The sequence below is a fragment of the Geotrypetes seraphini genome, chromosome 1, assembly GCF_902459505.1.
Source record: "Geotrypetes seraphini chromosome 1, aGeoSer1.1, whole genome shotgun sequence".
NCBI lineage: Eukaryota > Metazoa > Chordata > Amphibia > Gymnophiona > Dermophiidae > Geotrypetes > Geotrypetes seraphini.
In genome coordinates this window covers 65,673,489-65,695,864 of record NC_047084.1, presented here as the reverse complement: position 1 = coordinate 65,695,864, position 22,376 = coordinate 65,673,489, and the positions used below count along the sequence as shown (strand labels likewise).

The window sequence follows — 22,376 nt, the reverse complement described above, 5'->3', positions numbered from 1 at the left end:
TAGGTACGATGGACCACTGGTCTAACCCAGCAGCGGCAAATCTTATGTTCTTATGTTCTTACAAGGCAGTCTTTCAGATTCACCTTCACTGCCTGACCAGACTCTACCACCTGCCAGCCTGTCCTTTACCAAGTTTATTAAGCAAATGGGGCAAATGCAGTCTGAAACAGAACCCACTGCAGAATTCAGAGAGGCACTCGATTATAAGGAGGTGCCAAAACAATGCCTGAAGGTTCCTCTACACAACCTTATGAAAGAGGCCTTGTTCAAAAACTGGGAATCCTCATTTTGTATACCGGTAGCTCCAAAGAGGTTAGATTTCCTGTACAAACTTCAGTTTGTCCCTGGGTTCGACAAACCACAGCTTCCACCACATCAGCCGTTAGTAGTGGAATCCTTCTTAAAGAAAACACACAACTCTAGAATATACGTTAGTGCTTTCCCAGGCAGAAAAGCCAATACGCTAGATAAGTTTGTTCGCAGGGTGTTCCAGGGCTCAGTGCTCAAGAGTAAAATCCTACACCTTCTATATAGCTTTCTACATGAAGTCTCTTGTCCAGACAATGTCCATTTATGACAAATACATTAGAGAATGACATGGGGACAAATTTCTTCCCGTCTCTGCAGGAACTCAATTTCTCTGCCCCGTCCCTGCAAGTTTTGTCACTATTCCTGTCTCTGCCCCATTCCTGTAAGCTCTGCCTTAACTACACAAGCCTCAAACACTTATGATTTTAAAGTGTTTGAGGCTTGGGCAGATGAAGACAAAGCTTGCAGGAATGGGGCAGGGGCAGGGGCAGGGACAGGAAAAGAACTCTCCGAGACGGGAAAATGAGTTCCCGCAGGGACAGGGAAAAATTTGTCCCTGTATCATTCTCTAAAGTACAAACCCTCTCAACATCTATCAGCTTATAGGCATCTCATGCATGACCTCCTGGAAAGCACAGTTAATTACCGTAACAGGTGTTTTCCAGGGACAGCAGGCAGATATTCTCACATGTGAGTGACCTCCAAGCTAACCAGAATGGGATGGTGGGAGTGTTGACCTTTTAGGAAAATAAATTTTGTAATACTGATTGGCCGAAGTGCCCATCCCATCTGGAAAAAGATTCCAGACAATAATGTGAGGTGAATGTATGAACCAAGGACCAAGTAGCAGCTTTGCAGATTTCATCAATGGGAGTAGAATGGAGGAAAGCTACTGAAGCTGCCATAGCTCTAACTTTATGAGCTGTGACCTGACTCTCCAGTTGCAGCCCTGCCTAAGCAAAACAGAATGATATGCAAGCAGCCAACCAGTTGGAAATCGTTCTCTTGGAAGCAGGATGCCCCCAACTTGTTAGGATCAAAGGAAATGAAAAGTTGAGGAGATATCCTATGCGGCTTTGTTCTGTCGAGATAATAGGTCAAAGCCCGTTTGCAATCCAGAGTGTGATGAGCCATTTCTCCTGGATGAAAATGAGGCTTAGGAAAAACACTGGAAGTATATTTGATTGATTGAGATGAAATTCAGTGATGAAATTCAGTGGTAAGCACTTTGGATGGATTCGAAGTACAACCCTGTCATGGTGGAACACTGTAAATGGTGGGTCCACCACTAGTGCTTGAAGTTCACTCTTCTGGCAGAAGTGAGAAAGATGAGGAAAACAACTTTCCAGGTAATGTACTTGACTAGCCATAGATATTGTTTCAAATGGAGGTTTAATCAACTTAGCAAGAACCACATTGAGATCCCATGCTACTGGAGGTGGTTTCAGAGGTGGTTTAACATTGAAAAGTCCTTTCATGAATCTGGAAACCAATGGCCATGATTCTGTACAGCGCTGCGTGTGTCTGGTAGTGCTATAGAAATAAGTAATAGTAGTTTTAAAACAAACCAGAGAAAATATTTTTCTTCATACAACATGTAATTAAACTCTGGAATTCATTGCCAGAGAATGTGGTAAAATCAGTTAGCTTAACAGGACTTAAAAAAAGGCTTGGATAATTTCCTAAAAGAAGTCCATAGACCATTATTGAGATGGCTTGGGGAAATCCACTGCTAATTCCTAGGATAAGCAGCATAAAATCTGTTTCTCTACTTGGGATCTAGCTAGGTATTTGAGACCTGGGTTGACTACTGTTAGAAACAGGATACTAGGCTTGATGGACCTTCGGTCTGGCCCAGTATGGCAGTTCTTATGTTCTTACCTTAGCTCTTTTTGACTGGGTTGGTAGGATCTGTAATGTGGGGTAGTTGTGTTTCGCAAATGAATTAGTGATAGACTGATCTGCTACTGAGCAGTCCTGACCTTACTGGCCAAACCTGTGGTATTGTTGGTTGAGTGGGGATGGCTATTAATGTCATGCAGTTATATAAAATAGTTTTAGCTGAGAATACAGATCAATAATCTTTAATAGAAGAGCATATTTCCCCTGGGGTTCTAACTAGCTTCAAACGCAAATATTATGGTGTAGTAACCTTTCTCCTAGTACTTTCGGTGTTACATGATGGATTAGAATGCCTGTAGGCTGAGTGTCGATCTAGCACTTTTTCATTAAATAAAATAATTTTTTGGTTTCCTTCAAAGATACTGTCAATAGATTTAGCTTCTATTTATGGTCTGAGTCAATATTCATAAACAAATTTTTATCCAAATTTAATGTACTTTTGTTGTAATACAATTATTTTTATGTTGTCACAAGTTCTGTATACTTTTATGTGCTTAGATTAAAATGTCACCCTTGTTACTCATTGTTTCTATCAGTTTACCAAAGTCATTTTTCCACTTAACACTTTGGATTACTTATTTAACATATCCCTGTACTTTTCAGAAGAAACCTTTTGACTTTAAGTGGAAAGGCAGGGATACAGATGTGCAATACTTCACTTGCAGGCCTAGACCTACATCCATTTGCACAAGCACTACCTATGTGTAGTATCTGCTAATGACTAGCAATTATATCTTTCTGATATTGTCTGTGTTGAATATGTATACTGATATAACTTTGAGCTAGCTGCTAAACAGAATGTTATATTTTTGTTTGTATTTTAGATCTGACAATTCAGTATCCCCAATTCTATGGACATTCATACATGATCTTTGAGTCATTAAAAAATTCTTATCAGATATTTCATATCACCATTGAATTCAAGGTAAGGTAAAAGAGCACATATCTGTTGCAGGTCAAAAAATTTACAAAGAATGCATTATTTTGTAGTCCTGGGGAAAGTAATTTTCATAAGTATTTTCTAAGGTAAAGCAGTGCTTCACATGCAGGAGAGGGCTTATAAGAAAAATTGCTGGTTCTTATGTAGTCAAAAGTATATATGCAGCGCATGTATGCACACAGGCAGCAATTCTGTAATTTGATGCCTACTTTACAGCATTCCAATGCATTATGAGGCATATCAGTTCTATAATGATGTCAAGGTGCCCTGATGTCATTACAGAATACTGGTACAAACTCACATTGGTGCACCTGTTTATACCAAGTAAACAGCAGATGTAGGTACGTTAGATAGATTGTGAGCCCACCAGGACAGAGAGGGAAAATGCTTGAGTACCTGATTGTAAAAAAAAAAAAAAACCGCTTAGATAACCTTGATAGGCGGTATATAAAATCCTAATAAACTTGAAACTTGATATCTAGATTTGTCATTCAACATGCACATTTGACAATATTCTATAAGATGCACACATTGATGGTTGACACTCACATCCTGCCCATGCTCCTTCCACATATATGCCTCCTTTTCAGTTGATCACTGTGCCACTTACAAATGAGCTTACAGATTAGCTCCTTGCAGGTACAAATATAAGCATATATGTTTCCTGGGATTATTTTCAAAGCTAATGTGTGTACTTTTGCTTTTGAAAATATAACAGTCTGCACACAGAAGACCTTGCATATTTTTACTCATACTTGCTGTTATTAGATTGCTCCTTTATTGTTCAGTGTACAGTTAAGTTGACCAGTCAACTCCATTTGTAAATTCTGCAGTTGATGCCGTGTTCAGCATATTTTTTGTTAAAAGTAAAAATATTTATGAGGAGGTAAACATAAAAGCAACACTAGCTAATGATTTTTCATGGATGTCAGGAATACCATCCTCATGGAAATGGTAGAAACATAAACAGTGGTGGAACTCAAAAAGACAAAGGGTAAAGACAGAGGATTCATAAAGTTCAAGAGGGTGGAATCCAAGAATATAGTATTTCTTCTCATAGCAAAAGTGGAATAAAAAACAATCTGGGGCAGGTAACCTGCATGGGAACACCAGTTGAAATCATAAACAAAAGCATGGTAGGAGGGGAGTGATAATCTAAATGAAGTGTAACCTGAATAATGTGATCAGTAGAGAAGTCCTCAAGTTGCTCAAAGATCTGATTAGCATAATCACTTATACTAAGGGCAAGCAAGCATAATATTCTTACATGTGGGTGAAACCATCCATGGAACCTGATATGGACAGTGAAAAGTATACAGTCACTTTAAATTTTTTAGGAATGCCCATTCCATGTGTGTCCCAGGGTAGAAATTAAGGAAGGGGCCCCTCTTCTACCTGCACGTCTCTCAATTTCCTCACCCACCTTTAAATGACTTCTTCACACACAAAACAGACAAACCATCACCAAATATAAAACAATGGATCACAAATTAGAAATAGAAATATGAATATCAAAGCTGAATTGGAAATCCCAAAAAGTTAAACTCGGCAAATTCTGAACTTCATTTTGAACACAGTCAGTAGCATAACCATGAGAGGGGGGTTTAAGCCCCCTCAAAATGAACATCTCTCTTGCCTTAGCTAGTGGGGATCCCCAAGCCTCACCAACTATCGGCCACCTACCTCCCCCCCTACACACACACACACTCAGGTCCAGTAACCAGAATTTTCCAAGTTCTGTAGCTGGCAGCAATATTGCATAGCTGTTGCTGTTGCTGTTGCTGCTGCCTTCCCTCCTCCCTGCCCCCGCTTGGCTTTCATTTATGCATGAAAACAGTGGCAGCTTGAGGATATTGCCATTTGCTGCAAAGGTTGGAGATTTCTGGTTGCCAGACTGGAGAAAAATTTATTCAGTTGGCGAGGCTTGTATTCGGGGCAGGATTAACCAATAGGCCCAGTAAGCATGTGCCTAGGGCCCGAAATGGTCAGGGGGGGCCCGATGAAGGAGGGCATCAACATTGTTTTTTCCAAACAACGATGGGCCTCCTCCAGCATCGATCGGTAACGCGGGCTCCCCGATTGGCAACGTGGGCCTCCCTCCGATCAGCAACGTGACCCCCCATCGACGGAAAGTAAGACAAGCAAGCAACGCAGGTAAGAAAGGCAACGGGAACTGTAATTTTGCAAGCGGTGCTGCTTACCCAAAGCTTCCCTCTGACGCAGTTTCCTGTTTCCGCCTGGGCGCATGGTGGGGTGGGGCATGACAGGGGGCCCAGAGTACTTGTGTGCCTAGGGGCCCTCGACAAATTAATCCTGCCCTGCTTGTATTTATATATTGTACTCAGGCTAAGAGAAACTTTGGTGCTTATCCACTAATTTGGGGCTCCATTCCCTCCCCCAAATCAGCTATATGACTATGCCATTGAACACAATACAAAAATAATTGTGATGCACATATCCCAAAGCTAACATATTCCAATTAATAAATTCAAAATAAAACAATTTGTTCTACCTTATTGTCTGGACATTTTGTTTTTCCATCATCTTGGTCCCAGTTTCTCTTTCTGCTTTTTGTCTATCTTCTAATTCTCTTTCTAGTGTCTGCTGTCCATTTTTCCTCCTCTTCTCTTTTGTTCTATTCCCTCCTTATGCCTATCTCCAACATATTGATTTTTCCCTTTCAGCTTTCCTAACTTTTTCTTTTCTGCCTCTGTCCACTCAAATCTTGCCCTCTTTCTCACCCTTCTTCTTTTTAAATTTTGAGCTAACTCAATTCTCCATCTCCTCTCAGTCCCTTGCTCTCCCATTTCCCATCTCACTCTTTTCCTAGCCTCCTATTTCCTTCTATCTACTCCCCATTACCACATTTTTACCACTGCACTCACTGTTCTCTCACTCATCTTGTCATCTCCCTTTTGACCTCATCCAAATGGCTCATCATTTTCAGAATACCCCTCCCTCTCTCCACAGGTCAGGCTATATCTTCCTGTCCCTTTCTCTCCATCCCCTAGCATCTTCTTATTCCAGCACTCTTCCCTTCTGCCCTCCCATGGATCTATCTCTCCTCCTCCCTCCACCCCCCCCCACCCCCGTTGTCCACCAATTTGCTCTCTCTGTTTTTTGTTCTTCTTCCCTTCCCTCTTGATGCTGAACAATGAGATGGAAGGAAAAAAAGAGATGCTGCATCTCTCCCCCCCTTCCATCCTCAGGTCCAACTTTTCTCCCTTTTTCTTCCTAACTGCCCTCATCCCATATCTCTCCCTGCCTGCCTCCCTCCCTCCCTCCCCCAGGTCCGCCATCTCTCCCTTTCTCTTCCCAACAGTCCTCCCGTCAAGTATCTTTTTTCCCAGGTTCAACTTCTCTCCCTTCAGACCATTGCCCACCATCTCTCTCTCTCCTCTGTTTATGGCCTTATAAGTTCTCCCCCCTCCCATGCCCATTCTGGCATTTCTTTTAATACTCTCCCCCTTCATACTTTAAAAAAAGTTAGTCCAGGGGCTTCCTCAGCCCAGCATGTTCTCCCTCTTCTCTCTGTGCCAGTCCGATGTTGCCCTCACCTTCTGTCTCATTGAAAATCCGCCGGCCTCAGCAATGATTCAGAAACGTTGTCTGTGATTCTCCTCACTACTTTCTATGTGCTGTGATCCACCCAGGCAGAAACAGGAAGTTGCATCATTGGGGAACAGACTGCGGCAGATGGAAAGCAGGGAGAAGAGCTGCAGGCAATGTTTCTGAATCATTGCCAAGGTCAGTGGATTTTTCAGCGAGACAGAAGGTGAGGGTGACATCAGACTGGCGCAGAAAGAAGGGGGAAGACATGCTGGCCCATGGGGGCCCCCCCCCACCCACCCAGAGCTCTGGGGCACAGGGAGCTGCCCTGTTTGCTCCCCCCTAATGCTGGCCCTGGCTGCATGCCTTTCAGGTTTTAAAGATATCCAGAGGAAATCCTAAACATCTGAGCAGCTTGCTAGCTATTTAAGGTTATAATTGCCATGTCATTCAACAACCTTTCCATCTGAGAGTTTGAATATTTAACATTTTTCATTCTATATCGTGGAAGAGTGAAGATGACTGCCACATTTTTGGTGAAGATCCTCAGTGGTCTGTTTTGATTGTGACTCGTTTTGATTTTCTACTTTTGCATGCTGTTGTGTTAATAGGCTGAAGCTGGTGATGGTTTACTGCTGTACTGTGGTGAGAATGCACATGGGCATGGCGACTTCATGTCATTGGCAGTAATTCGACGCAGTGTCCAGTTTAGGTAAGGATGAAGCATTAAAGAAATTACAATTTCACTGGCATTTATCGAAACCGTAGTATATGTCCCACACTTAATATTACCAAATGACTAATTTTTCAGGACAAGCTGATCGAATCATAATTTTACCCCACTGCATGCAGTCCTGCTTTTCTTCAGAAAAGTAGAACCATTTCATGCAGTGCAAATTCAGGACTGGATTAGCCTGTCCTGAAGAACTAGACATATCTAACATTGTCTTGTCTTTCAGAACAGTGTTTCTCAAGCCAGTCCTAGAATACTCCCTGATTTTCATGATAACCACAGTGAATATGCATATCATGAATATGCCTCCGTTGCATGCTAGGAGATATTCAGAGTGACTAAATAGAAGCAAGATATCATAACACGTTTATTCAGGAGCTACAGTATGGGCCTTAACATGCCACTTACACAGACCACAGAGGCATAAAGATACTGCAGCAACATTACAAAAGAAAATATGTACTAAACCTACTTCCTATTATTGAAGGTTATTTCTAGGTGTGAGGAGGCAGAACTAGCCTTCAAACTGAACGGAAATATGGTGTGAGCTTTTTCTAAACCTAAAGCTATTTTAAGAACATTGTTCTCTTAAACAATTCTCTATCTTATAACAAAAAAAAATTCATCCTAAAATGTCCTGCTCTAAACTTGGGAAATTTGAGGTACCATTTTGTATATCCTTGGGTCAGAAGAGACACAAATCAGATCCAACCATGCCTGAAAAATCAACACCCAAAAACTCTAATGCCTCATTAGACTTGATGTTCAAAGAGCTGCATATTCTCAAGGATTTTATGAAATTACAATTGGAAGTAATAAAAGCATTCAGAAAGTTCTAGAAATGCTTACTTCTCAGTTTTCATCTTCACAGCTGAGGCTGGAAGATTTGGAAATCGTACAAAACACTGGGAACAATCTGCTGAGCAATCCCAGAAAAATACACAATCATACTTAAGTGCTCATTACAGAATTGTGCTTAGCGGCACTTAACTTAAAACTTAGGTGCCTGTAATATATAGGCCAGGGTTTTAAAGTCCTTTAAAGAATCACACTTAGTGGCACCTATGATTTTCTCTACCCCTAAACATGCCTACTATGGTATTAGACATCGCTAGGTGCCATGCAATAAGCACTTATCTTTTGTAGAATTGTGCCTAAGAAGATAGGTGCCTATCTCCCAAATAATTTTTTTTTAATTACAAGCTTGTTAAAGCTCATTATTGAAGCCAATAGACTAATTAACCCCCTCCTTTACTAACACGTAGAGCAGGTTTTAGCATCGGCAGCAGAAGTAACTGCTCCAACGCTCATAGTAATTCTATGAGCGTCGGAGCAGTTACTGCCGCTGCTGGCGCTAAAACCCGCGCTATGCGTTAGTAAAGGAGGGGGTAAGTTAGATGCCTAACTTTAGGTGCCTCTTAAAGAATTTCCCCGTCTTCAAGATATTGAAGATTTATTAAATAAGAACAGGCATTAGAATTCTGGAAATAATTAAAGGCTTAGAAGGCACTGACATGATTGCTTTGCCCACTAATCTGCTTCCACAACTTCTTGGAGAAACTTTTATGTCTTTATTGGAAATTAAGAGAGCACACCACTTGCCTCTGAGGCCTGTATCTAATAGAAAAAAAAATGTGGCCTATCATAGCAAAAATTCTCAGATATCCTCTGTAAAGCATGTAACAGTACACTAACAGCCAGACACAAGCCCAGAAGGTAAAGGGAAATTCTTTATTAACTCAAAAAGGAAAATCCTGCACCCTGTTTCTTCACAAATAGGATTATCATATTTTTCCAGAAAAAGGAGGACAGATTGAGACATCTGGGTTTTACTTCCATTGAAAGCCCAGGCATACAAGGAACAATCTTTTGGTCCAAAAGTCCTGAGATAGGCCTGTGACTGACAGGACCCAAGAGATGGACCGTGGCTTGTAACAGCCACACCCCAAACACAGTCTTCTAACAATCTTCTTTCAGCCAGGTAACAAGATCTGGTCCTAGCCAGACCTAAGAGTCAGGTTCCCAAATATTCAACAAGAAAAGATTTGGCTTACTTCAGCCAAGCAGAATGTCTAGTGGTTGTAGTTAAGGAATATGCTGTGGCCACTTTTTCCTCCTTCTCTCTCTGGGCTTCTCTAACCTAGTTCTGGCCTGTTTCTTATTCTTCCTGGTAGCTGCTTCCCTGACTCCTCTTCCCATGTTACTTCTCCCTAAAGAGGAGTTACCTATGTTAAGGTGATTTTGACATTGTGAGGAAGTATCCAGCAAGGAGAGTAGTAACATCCTGTAGATGCCCTCACCCCCTCAGACTCTGAAAATCTTAAACTGTGTAAAAAAGGTAAAAGGTCATAGAGTTGATATATAACCTAATTCTTCATCAAGGACAGAGGATCTTCAGAGTCCCAGATCACAGACCACACCCCCAAAAAAATCAGAGTTCTTGAAAATGTGACAACTGAAAGATCTGGGAGCCTGCTATGGACTCATGTACCCTGCCCAAATCAAATGTCATGTTTTTGAGTATGTTCATTTGCCAATCAGTCTAATCTTAATTTGGCACTAAGGATTTATGGTTCATAATGAAAATTTATATTACTTTTTTTTGTTCATATAATTTTTATTAAAGAGAAAAACAGAGTACAGTCCACAATCACTAAGAATATAATAAATCATCTCGTGAATACAATGAACAAAAAGAGAACATATATTAGGAACAAGAACCAAGTAAATACCTAAGGGTACATATAGGTCATTTAATACAAATAGCAAACAAAGATCTACATGGATCCCAGGTTAGTGCAGGAACATCTATAAGGCGTTCACCACTAGCAACTGAGCAGTTCCATATAGCAAGACTCAACAATTAGGTGGAGCAATAGGAAAGAAAAGGTGACCATATTCTATTATATTTAGAGACTCTCCAATGTGACTCAGCCAAACGCTGTTCTATTCTGGCAATATAGGATACATAGTTCCACCAAGTATGAATAGATAATGCAGATGAAACCTTCCAATGTCCCAGCACCACTTTAAGGGCCAAAGCCAGGAAGATGTCCAAAAGATGGGACTGATCCTCAGTAAGGGATTCTGCAGGAGATGCAGAGTGCAGTATGATAATAGAGTAATTAGTTGTTGATGATAATGGTAAAATAGCACCAATTAAATCTCCTGCTTCAGACCAAAATGATGTTAACAATGAATACTCATATAACATGTGTGATAAAGTTCCAGGAAGTAAACTACATCTCCAGTATAACGCTGATGTTGAAGGCTAAGAAGCACTACACTTTATTGGTATCCAGAGGGCATTATGAAGAACAAAATGAAAGGCCTCTAGAATTGAAGCAGAACCCAAAGATCTATTGGTGAATGTCCAAAAATAATAATAATAACTTTATTTTTGTATACTGCAATACCACAAGCAGTTCAGAGCGGTTTACAGAGGAAGAGACTGTATACAGACAGCGATGTTACAGAAAAGGACTTTCAAATTACATTAGCATGCCAAGAATAGTCAAGATTTGCTGGAAGCATTTCAAAGTAGGAGTCAGAGAAATTTATCAAAGAGATAGGTTTTAATTGATTTCATGAAGATTTGGTAGGAGGGTGCATTTGAAATGAAGGTGGTTAGAAATTTATTCCATTTGCCTGCTTGGAATGATAGTGATCTATTAAGGAATCTCTTGTACTTACAGCCCTTCAAGGATGGAAAAGCAAACAGATAGGCATTACATGTGCAAGTGGTGCCTGAAAATTCAAAATGGTGCGACAGGTAGATTGGGGATGAACCAGTTATGGTTTTGAAGCAGAGGCAGGCAAACTTGAAAATGACCCTTGCTTCCATCGGCAGCAAGTGTAGTTTTTTGTAATACGGGCTTACATGATCATATTTTTTTAGACCATTAAATGAGACGGACGGCAGCATTCTGAATGACTCTCAATCGTTTGATGGTTTTCTTAAAGGATCCCAAGTATATAATATTGCAGTAATCTAAGATGCCATTTTTGAGGTATTACTGGTACAATCCACTGTGTTGGCCCAGTTGGACTACTGTAATTCTATTTATTTGGGTATCAAACAGGGCAGTTTAGATCGTCTCCAGTTAATACAGAATACAGCGGCCAAGTTATTTATGGGAAGAGAAAGTACGACCATGTTTCCCCATTGCTGAGAAAACTCCATTGGCTTCTTGTCCATCATAGGATACAGTTCACGTGTGCATGTGTAGTTTTCAAACTCCTTTATGGAATATTTGACTCTTTGATTCCCTTTAGTGGGAATTCCTTTAGATCCTGCTATTCAAGAATTACAACAATTCACAAATTAGCATTTCCTTCTCTGAAAGATATTAAATGCACTGGGAAGCTTAGTAAATCTTTTACTTTTAAATTGGTGAGGATTTGGAATGGACTTCCAGATTCTCTAAGACTGGTAGAGCAATTATTTCAATTTTGAAAAAGTTTAAAACCTGGTTGTTTTCACAATAGTTAATTTGATTTTAGCTGTCGTATAGTAATTTTAAGCAATTCAACATACTTTTTTCTAACTCTTTCCATCCATCTAATCTAACCAATTTCTGTTTTTATCCCACAGTTTTTACTTGTTATGTTTCATTTTTTAACGAACTGTAAACCGAGTCGAGCTCCTTAGGGAGTAGATTCGGTATATAAAATGAAGATTAGATTAGATTAGATTAAAGCAGTTTGTAAATCCTATGACCAGCATTGACAAACAAGAAGACTGCTACTATATTTAAGCTTTGTAAGAAAGTGATAAGCCATTGACATAGGATGTGGTTGGGTGACTAAACCATGCACAAAAGATATGACTGATGCAGTAGTAGTACTATAATTCTGCAAAGATGTCCCAAATAGCGTCCGCAAATAATATATCAGCTGTACATATCAAAATGACTGATTTACAGTCAGCCCATATCAGTCACTGAGCTCAGTAAAAGTATATAAACAATGATCCTTAATCAAATCCTGTATGGTCCATATACAAGCACACACCCAAGTAGGCCAAAATACCACAGCCTTATTGATAAGAATATAAATATTGCCCCAGATAAGGGCATCCAGAGAATAATATACAGATTTAGGCAAAACATGGTTCACATACTGAAGCACATGTACGGTCTCTCTCAATAGTAACCATTTAAGGAGAAAGGGAATTTTATGAATAAACATCACATTCTCAAAATTCTAAGGAGCCAATATATGACACTACATATCGGCTACATTAAAAGATGTTACCGCATGAGCCCTTACTGCCACCTATTTTGTAGGCGGTAAGGGCCCATCCGTTAACCCCACGCTAATCACTGTCATGCCCACTTTCTATTCTCAAACATACCCCCTTAGAGAAAATTAAGAAAACTTTTTTTAGTGCATTAAGTATGTGCAATACACAAGCAAATTTACCACAGGACACCAGCGCACATCCCACAGTAAGCTTTTTTTATTTTTTTCCATGAAATTTTATTGAATTTGTAAATAATACAAAAGTATATTATATAATAATAACTTTATTTTTGTATACCACCATACCCGGAAGAGTTCTAGGCGGTTCACATCAACTAAACAAGGTTACAAGTGGTTTACATCAATTGAGCGGGGTTACAAGTGGTTCAATATCAAAGTGATCAAAGTTGCCGGGGGGGGTGAGGGAAGAATGTAGAGGAGAGAGGGATTGTTTAGTTAGGAAGGGGCGTTAGGATCCTGGTCTTGGAAGAGGCGGGTTTTGAGTAGTTTTCTAAAGCCGAGGTAGTTGGGGGCCTTGAGGGCCATGGATTTAGCTTAGTGGCTTGGAAGGCGAGGGTTTTGTCGAGGAATTTTTTAGAGTGGCAAAGTTTTAGGGAGGGGTAGGCGAAGAGTTGGATTCTGCGGGAGTCCTTGGTGCTGTGATTCAGGGCGAAGTGAGGGATGATGTAGCTTGGGGATAAACCAAATACTGTTTTATAGCAGAAGCAGGCGAATTTGAATAGGACTCTGGATTCTAATGGCAATCAATGGAGTTTGTGGTAGAAAGGGGTGATGTGGTCCCATTTTTTCAGGCCGAATATATATAAGTGAGTACAAGCAATTGTGTTGAGTGAGTTCAATATAACTTATAAATAGCATCAATAGTAATGTGAAAAACTACATTTCAATTAAGGGTGAAGGAAATCTGAAATAAGAAGAGATAAGTATCATGAAGCAAATTTAAAAAAACAAAAAAATAAATTATATGATCAGAGGTTAAATAATAATTATTCTAATATGTTTTGGATATAATACCATTTATAAAAGAGGTGTAAAGTGGAATCAAGGTGATTTAAATGGGACTCAAGTTAGATTCTTATTGGTATATGAGTGTGATGTTTTAGATAATGTTATTTCATACTTATAGTTTTATAAAACAGATTGCAACCAGTAATGCACAGTGAGTATATTAGAATTTTTCCAATTAGACATTAAGGGGAAAATTCTAAAACCTGCACCCAAGTTTAGACCTTCCAATGCCTAAATTAATTGGAAAACGCTGTTAAAAACAGCAAAAATGACAATGTTGAGGCGCCTACCAGCGCCTAGCGCCTAAATAAAAGGCACAGGAATCGCTAGTTTTACTGAGCTTGGTGAGCAGTGCACACTTTTTTGAACTGTTGGTATGGATTTCTGGCTGTACAACTGTTTTCTAATTTTGGCCCAATCCAAAGCAATTTGGTTTTGGCAGCGTTCAGTTTCATTTGAATAGACAAAGCCCACAGTTGAAGTTTAGAAATGCAGCAGTCTATAATAGGGACCAGGTTGTTAAGATCAGGATCAACTTCTAATAAAATGAAAATATCATCTGCATAGGTATATATCAACTGAGTACCCCAACCACAGACCTCCCTAGGCCCACCCAAGCTCTGCCCCAGATCCCATCCCCTTTACTAATTGTAATGCAGTTTTTTTCCATTCATTTTTCATATACACACAATATGCACAGTAGATATAAATTCTCAAAGCTGACACATTTCAGTCACTATATTGAAAATAAAATCATTTTACCTACTGGCGATCCTCTGCAGGCTGCTGTAATTAGCTTTAAAGGTGAGACCGGAAGGCCAAGGGGGAAGCTGGAGGACGCTAGAGAAAGAGGGAAACATGCAGGCCTTCAGCGAATCGGGCAGTGCTGGCGCCATACTGCGTAGGGAAGTCATCTGGCAGATGCCTCTCTCCAACCTCAGTGTGCTGCGGCACACTTGGAATCTCAGGAGGCACACAGTTTGACATACACTGTACTAGATGGACACACTCTCCATTCCTGAATTATAGGACCAGATGGACATTTTCAGGGAAATTCTATAACCAGTGCCTAAAGTTCAAGTTCAATTTATTTAATATACCGCAAATATAAAACCAGAAGGCAAATCTAAGCGGTTTACAATAAAAAATTAAAAATTAAAAAAAACAAAAAACAAATTAAATAGGGTAAGAACAGAAAGAAGACAAAAGTTAATTGCCATCAGAAATGGCAGTGTTGAAGCACGTATCGTGGCTAGGTTGCAGCTCTAGGTTGCGGAATGCCAAAGTAGGCATGGCCAACGCCAGAAGTGGAATTAGATGGACTAAAGCAGCTACCTAGCCATGATTCATGGCAAGGTAGACGGGTGAAATGTAGGCCCAGAAAACCCTGGTCTACATTTCAGCCACCTATCTATACCTCCGCTAGATCCTAAAGTCAGGCCACATCAGCCATAAGTTGATCGCAGCTGAGCCAGCAATGCTCTCCTGATGACATGGCTCCAGGGAGTCCTGCTGGCTCAATTGATTGGGGGGAATACCCCTGCTAAAATCAGCTGAGCGGCTACAGCAGGGGACCCTCGACAATGGCAGGAGGGATGCATACTCCCTCCTGCCAGAACCCCCTGAACCACCCTTCGAAATTCCATGGCAGGAGGCATACCCACTCCCTCCTTCTGGAACCCCTGAAGCACCCCCCCAACCATGATAGGCAGGAGGGATGCCCACTCCCTCCTGCCTGCAGGCCTCCCACCAAACCCATAACCCACCCCAACCACCGATACCGATATCCCAATATCCCCAAACCCATGACCCCCCCCCCCCAAATGCTTAAGGATCCAGTTGGCCCAGGTGCTCAAGACCTCCCCCTGGCCTGGTCAATCAGTATATAAATCAATAAAATCAATTTCTATAGTGTTAATGAAGCAATGAAAACATATCTAGGAGCTATAATACTTGAGTCACCACTGAGCATAGGTGATTATTTTGTGTTTTTTTCACAGGTTTAATTGTGGAACTGGTGCTGCTATCATTACAAGTGAAAGCAAAATCAAACTGGGCAGCTGGCACCGTGTATCTTTATACAGAGATGGGCTCAGTGGCTGGCTCAAACTGGATGACAACACTCCAATTTCAGGAAAAGCTCTGGTAAAAAATTATCTAATCCAAATGCAGATTTGAATTATAATCAGAGTCCTTGAAAAATTATGAAAAATTTACATTAAGAGTTAAATTTGGGTTTGGTATATTTTAACTCAGGACTTTTCCATGTACTAAAGCCTAAATTTAGGGCTCCTTTTACGAAGATGCACAAGGGCCTTAACGCGCAGAATTGCGCGTGCTAGCCGCTACCGCCTCCTTTTGAGCAGACGGTAGATTTCCGGCTAGCGTGCGCTAAAACCGCTAGCGCACCTTCGTAAAAGGAGCCCTTAATGTGGTGCATTTAAGGGCTTTTTCGAGGGGAAGGGAATTTGTAGATCATGTGTTAATGCAAACAATTAACATGAAAACACTTACCTCCTATTTAGGAAGCACTAAGTATTCCCATGTTAACCGTGCATTAACCAGTTAGGACCATATTCTATATATGGGGCCCCAAAAATCAACACTGACTAGAACAGCACTTAGCACAATTCTATAAAAGGTACATACACCTTATAGAATCACGCTGAACACCAATGCTTGTCACAACTTTTAGGTACATCCATTTAGGCCAAGGAAGACCAGACCTAAATCCCTATGCCTGACTTGTATGTGCTTCAAGCGTATTTCTTAGCAGTGCACATAAATTCTAGCAATGCCTATGATTAGGGTTATCAGATTTTACTTTGGTAAAATCTGGACCCTTAGACCCGCCCCCCCAGGCCCGCCCAGTTTCACCCATCTCCTCCCTGTTATGCCTCAGCCCCGCCTCTAATCCTGCCCTAGCCCTACCCCAGCCCCACTCCCTGCTGCCTGCTCTCACAGGCAGGAGGGCATTCGTACATGCATGGATGCCCTCCTGCCTGACGTGATTTTGAGGAAGCTTTTCAAAACCCGGACAAAGTGCCAGGTTTTGAAAAGCCATACGGACCCCCGGACATGTCCTGAAAAGGAGGACATGTCCAGGGAATCCAGACATCTAATAACACTACCTACGATCCACCCATGTTTCTTCCCTGGCCACACTCCCTTTGCAGATTTGTTCACTAGAACTAGCACGCATAACTTTTAATTAGTGCCAATTAGCATCGATTACAAGGTGTTAATTATCAGTGCCAATTAGGCTTATTAAATAAGTTGTGTGTGTTCAAATTGGCTGTGGCACCAAATTTCACACACAACATAAGTCACCTTATACAAAATTTGGAGGTTAGTGCGGCGCTAATCTTATCACTCTAGCCAGATAATGCAGGAATGCTCACTCTCCATCCATGACATGCTCCTCAAAAAATATTTTGTAAAACTAGTTTCCACATTATGTAGTAAGCCTTTTCTTGTGTTTTAACCTTGCATTATAGTCCCTATGTTTATAGGCATATTCCAAGTATTTATTTAGACCCATGTGGAGGACAGTTCTATAAAGGGACACCTAACTTCAAATCAGCAAAACGGTTCAGAAGGCATTTGCAACCATGCGCAATTTAAGACAAGTCTGGAAAACTTCAACAACGAACAATTCAAACTCATAGTACAAGCACTAATCCTAGGATTCCTGGACTACTGTAACATACTTTACCTGTCATGCCCCGCCAACATGCTAAAACAATTACAAACAGTCCAAAATACAGCCCTAAGACTAATATGCTCGCTGAAAAAACGACCACATTACCTCAGCTTTCCAAGACTCACACTGACTCCCAGTACAAGCACACATACAACACAAATTCTACTGCACCCTATTCAAAGCCCTAAATGGAAATGGACCAAGCTATCTGAACAACCGCCTAATCAGGAAAAACACATCCAGACCAAGGAGAACTCAAGCACACTTTACTCACCCCCCAATCAAAGGCATGCAAAGGAAAAAAATATATAATGATCTACTAGCCACCAGAGCAGCAAAAATAGACCACCACCTCTCAAATCTGCTGATCACGATGCCCAACTACAAAACATTCAGGAAAGAACTGAAAACCATACTATTCAAAAAATTTGTCAAATGATCTAACCAAACTGTATCGACCAGTCCCAGATCCCGATGCATACTATAGCTATCAACCTTGTAATCTCCCTGGGAATGCCCAGGCTAATTTTTTGTTGTAAACCGCCTAGAACTGAAAGGTATTGGCAGGATAGAAGATATCAATGTAATGTAATATTTAAGTGCTTTCTAGCCTCTACCATTTCCTGATCATTACCTTGCCAGAAAATGAATTCACTCCCCAGGTACTCTTCCTCTTCTGCCTCCTGTGTGGATTGAAAGTTCCCTGCTTATCAGTGTGTGAGCCTCACTCAAACCTATGTGTACCTGGCCTGGGACTCGGCTCTCTTGGGCTCCCCCTGAAGTCATTCTGCAGATTGCTGAACTTCCTAAATACAGGGCATTGTTTCTGTTTTCTGGGTAAAGGTTTGCATACAACTGCTTTCTGCCTGGGCATAATTTCAACCTCTCTATCATTCATGTCATCCTGCCAAGGTTCATGCTCTGGAGTGGACCTGTCAGGACAGGCAGCTAAATCAGTCAGGGAATGTAATCTGGGCTTTTGTTTGTGCTTTTCTCACCCCAGAACTGGTTTTCTTTTGGGTTTTAAAGGGGACCAAAATGGGTGCAGAACCTGGTTGGTCACAATACTAATTTTTTTAAATCAATTATTCAATTAACTTCAATCACCATGCCATTTAAACTAATTGAATTTGAGTTAAGCATGAAATTTAGTTAAGTTTCAAGTTTATTTAAAATTTCTTATACCGCCCAATCAGCCTTCTAGGCGGTGTACAAATTCATAAAAACATAAAACAAATTTTAGCTAAAATACAAGTTTAAGCTGACATTACGTCACCAAACTGTAACTTTTAATAACTTTTGAAGACTTTTAAAGACAAAGACAAACAGGAACAAAAGGTAAAAGGCAAGAACTACAATAGTCAAAGTAAAAGAGAACAATTAAGGAAAAACCAATAGAGGGGTGTCATTAGGTGGCCTCAATTATGGTGCCTAGCGGTGCCTAACTAAGGTACCAGTTAAAGAATCAGGCTTTTAGGCCCAGATTCTCTAAAAGTGCGTCCCGATTTTAGGCAGCTGTAGGCGTCCTACAGCTGTCTAATCAGCCAATCGGGATGCACGTTTTTTTAAAAAAAATGCTCCCCAGGCAGGCCGCCTATATTGAAGGCGAGGCCCGCAAGACACCTAGGCCCTGATTCTGTATAGGACGCCCGGGAGAGGCGTCCTATTCAGAATCAGCCTAAACTAAACCCCGATTCTGTAACTGGCGTCCATGTTACAGACGCGGGTTAGAGAATCGGGTTAGATTAGACACGGCCCGCTACACTTATCGCGGCAAGGGATCTCTCTGCCGCTATAAGTATAGCGGGCCGTGGCCCCCTGACCGATCACTGGCAGGAGGGTGCCCAAACCCTCCTGCCCGAAGACGCACCCCCCTCCCCGACACTACCGACCGCCCCCCCCCGACACTACCGATGGCCCCCCCTCCCCCGACAATATCGGTCGCTGGCAGGAGGGTGCCCAATCCCTCCTGCCCGAAGACGCACCCCCCTCCCCGACACTACCGACCGCCCCCCCCCCGACATTACCGATCCCCCCCCGACAATATCGGTCGCTGGCAGGAGGGTGCCCAATCCCTCCTGCCCGAAGACGCACCCCCCCCAGCGCTAACAACCCCACTCCACCAAACCTGTTCTTACAGATGGGTCTTGCACGTCGAGCAAGCAGGCACGCCTCGTCGAAATGAGGCGGGCTCGCCTCTTCCCGGCCCATCCCGCCGAAGCCTAAGGTCTGATTGGCCCAGGCTCTAGAAGCCTAGACCAATCAGGCCTTAGGAATAGCGGGTCCGCCCATCCCTACTAAGTCTAAGGTCTGATTGGCCAATCAGGCCTTAGATTAAGACCCATCTGTAAGAACCCATCTGCAAGACCCATCTGTAAGAACAGGTTTGGTGGAGTGGGGGTTGTTAGCGATGGGGGGGGGGGTGCGTCTTCGGGCAGGAGGGATTGGGCACCCTCCTGCCAGCGACCGATATTGTCGTGGGGGGGGGATCGGTAATGTCGGGGGAGGGCGGTCGGTAGTGTCGGGGGGGGGCGGTCGGTGGTGTCGGGGGGGGGGTGCGTCTTCGGGCAGGAGGGTTTGGGCACCCTCCTGCTAGTGATCGGTCAGGGGCCACGGCCCGCTATACTTATAGCGGCAGAGAGATCCCTTGCCGCGATAAGTATAGCGGCCGCGTTTACTTACAATGTAGACCAGCATTTTGCTGGCCTACATTTTTAAGCTTCTCATCTACTAGGGAGACGCGTAGGGCCGCCTAGGTTCAGCCTAAGGCCCGCCTAAGGCCCTTAGACGAGCTTAGGCATCTTGCGGGTCTCCCTAGGCTCCCGGAGGCGCCTTCAGGCCTGCCTGGGGAGCATTTTTTTTTTTAAAACGTGCATCCCGATTGGCTGATTAGACAGCTGTAGGACGCCTACAGCTGCCTAAAATCGGGACGCACTTTTAGAGAATCTGGGCCTTAGTGTGCACTAATTCTGTTAGCATGAGCTAAGGTTTAGAAAGAAAAAGCCCCTTAATTTGTTTTTTATTTTCATATATTTGGTATTTTTATATTTATGAATTTCATTTCAGTGGTGTGAATCTTCAACATATAAGCTGACTGTTCAAGAGTTCATTTTTCATACATGATTTATTCCTTTTTTTATCCTTTTATTATTCTTATGTTCCTTTAGGGTCCTTTTACTCAAGTACATTAACTGATTTAGCACATGCTAAAAATGTTAAGAAGTTCATAGGTATAAAATAAGATTCTTAGCATTTAGCACACACTAATTGTTACAACCATACTTTAGTTCAAGGATCCCTTTGTATTTTAAGTGGTTGCCTTTTTAGCTTTCTGGACTATTTTGGGTCTGAAATCTCTGGAGTGAATGTGTTCCTCTTTTTTTGTTTTGTTTAGTTTCCTCTTAAGTTCCTTCACTGATTCTTACCATTCTTTTGACTGTGCTTAGTAGGCATCATCTGTGCTGCAGTGTGCTGAAACATGTTGGCTATTTGATTTATTCATGGACAGTTATTAAATGTATATTGTGTTGATGCTATTTGATTTTTAAGGTATTTTTGATTTTATATGTTCTATTAGTTTCATTGTTGTCACCAATATTTAGTTGTTGGCCAGCTCAGACTAGCAGCTAGATAGACCCGCCTTAAAGGCAGATCTATCTTTTGATGTTTTGTGGTAAACTTTGACTTGGCCCTGGCATTGAATATCCATGATCACTGTGGACCGTAGAAGGTAGCCAGGATGCCTCTGTGGTCTGAATATCAGGCTATTGTGCCTAGCTATTTTTACTAAATAATTTTTCATTTTTATTAACTGCTATCTGTATCCATTAATCTTTCTATATTCCCATGTTTTCTGTACAGTGGGTTGTGCCTCACTTATTTAGGTTTGTTATAAAATTATCTTCCACATGCTAAAGCTTTCCACTGCAACTTTGTAGCAATCAGATAATTGGTTGAAAATCTGGCCTAGGTATCAGGACATCACTAACACTTTAGAAGGCCCTAGTCAAACAAGGTAACATCATCAATACAGATACATTTTAAAGCTCCCACAAACAGAGACCTAAGGAGTTCTGACATCAGAAAATTGGTAGATGAGAAAGCAGTAAGAAGCACTGCTCGCTGGCTCCTCCTGCTGATTGGAGGACAATTCAACAATTCACTGCAAGTGAGACTAGAGAGACCTCTGTAGGTAGTAACATCTCTGTCTCTTTACACAAGCATGTTTTCTTTTTCTTTCTATTATTTTTTGCCAGTAGTTGACCTAGAGTTATGAGCAAAGCTATTAATTGATTAAAATATGGGGAATGGATGGATACTTGTATGCCTAAGTGGCTATGCTTGAAAGAAACCTTGGTATTTTCTTTTTTTTTCTTTTTTTCAGTGTTTAAGTAATTTTTATTATAGGAAGAATGTTATAATCCAGATTGTTTCTTTGCTCAGCTATCAATTCTGTCAATTAAAACAGTGGTGATAAGTCTGAGTTTTTCCATAGTAAATTACAAAATGAAAGAAAGGAATGCTTTAACTTTTCATACTGTGCTGAAAATGCCTTTCCCTGAGTCTAAAAACATTAATTTTGTTTTTCTATTTTTTTTTTTTAGTTTTTTTTATTAATGTTATCTAGGACTAGCGGTTCTGTTGCTAGAACTGGCATTTGCTCTGTACGTAAGCATCAATGGTTCCTTCCTTTCCTTTTTTTTGTATGTTTTATGTTTTGCAATGTTTTTGGTTTTTTTTTGCAATTTAAATTTTTCCATGTTTAGATATTTTTCTTTGGTGAAGCGAAATTCGATATTGCAGTTTTCTTTCTTTTTGAACTTTAAACAGTTGGAACACCAGTGACATTGCTAACTGCTTTTTTGAGCAGCTTCTTTAGCTTGGTGGGCTTGTAATACAGCAACAGTTTCATCAACCTTGGAGCGATGAGACTCTGGAGACTCAAGCATATGGAGGAGCTCTGAATT

At 41.3% G+C, this 22,376-nt stretch overlaps 1 protein-coding gene across 3 annotated transcripts in view; it reads left to right on the top strand.

Annotated features, from left to right (window-relative positions):
- The window catches only part of EGFLAM (EGF like, fibronectin type III and laminin G domains), a 207,886-nt gene that overhangs the window by 106,977 nt on the left and 78,533 nt on the right, over positions 1-22,376 (top strand). For all 3 annotated transcript variants that reach the window (XM_033932625.1, XM_033932615.1, XM_033932635.1), the window contains exons 10-12: positions 3,036-3,136; positions 7,312-7,412; positions 15,707-15,851. In XM_033932625.1, coding sequence (XP_033788516.1) covers positions 3,036-3,136; positions 7,312-7,412; positions 15,707-15,851 — 347 coding nt within the window. The remainder of the gene's footprint in view (positions 1-3,035; positions 3,137-7,311; positions 7,413-15,706; positions 15,852-22,376) is intronic.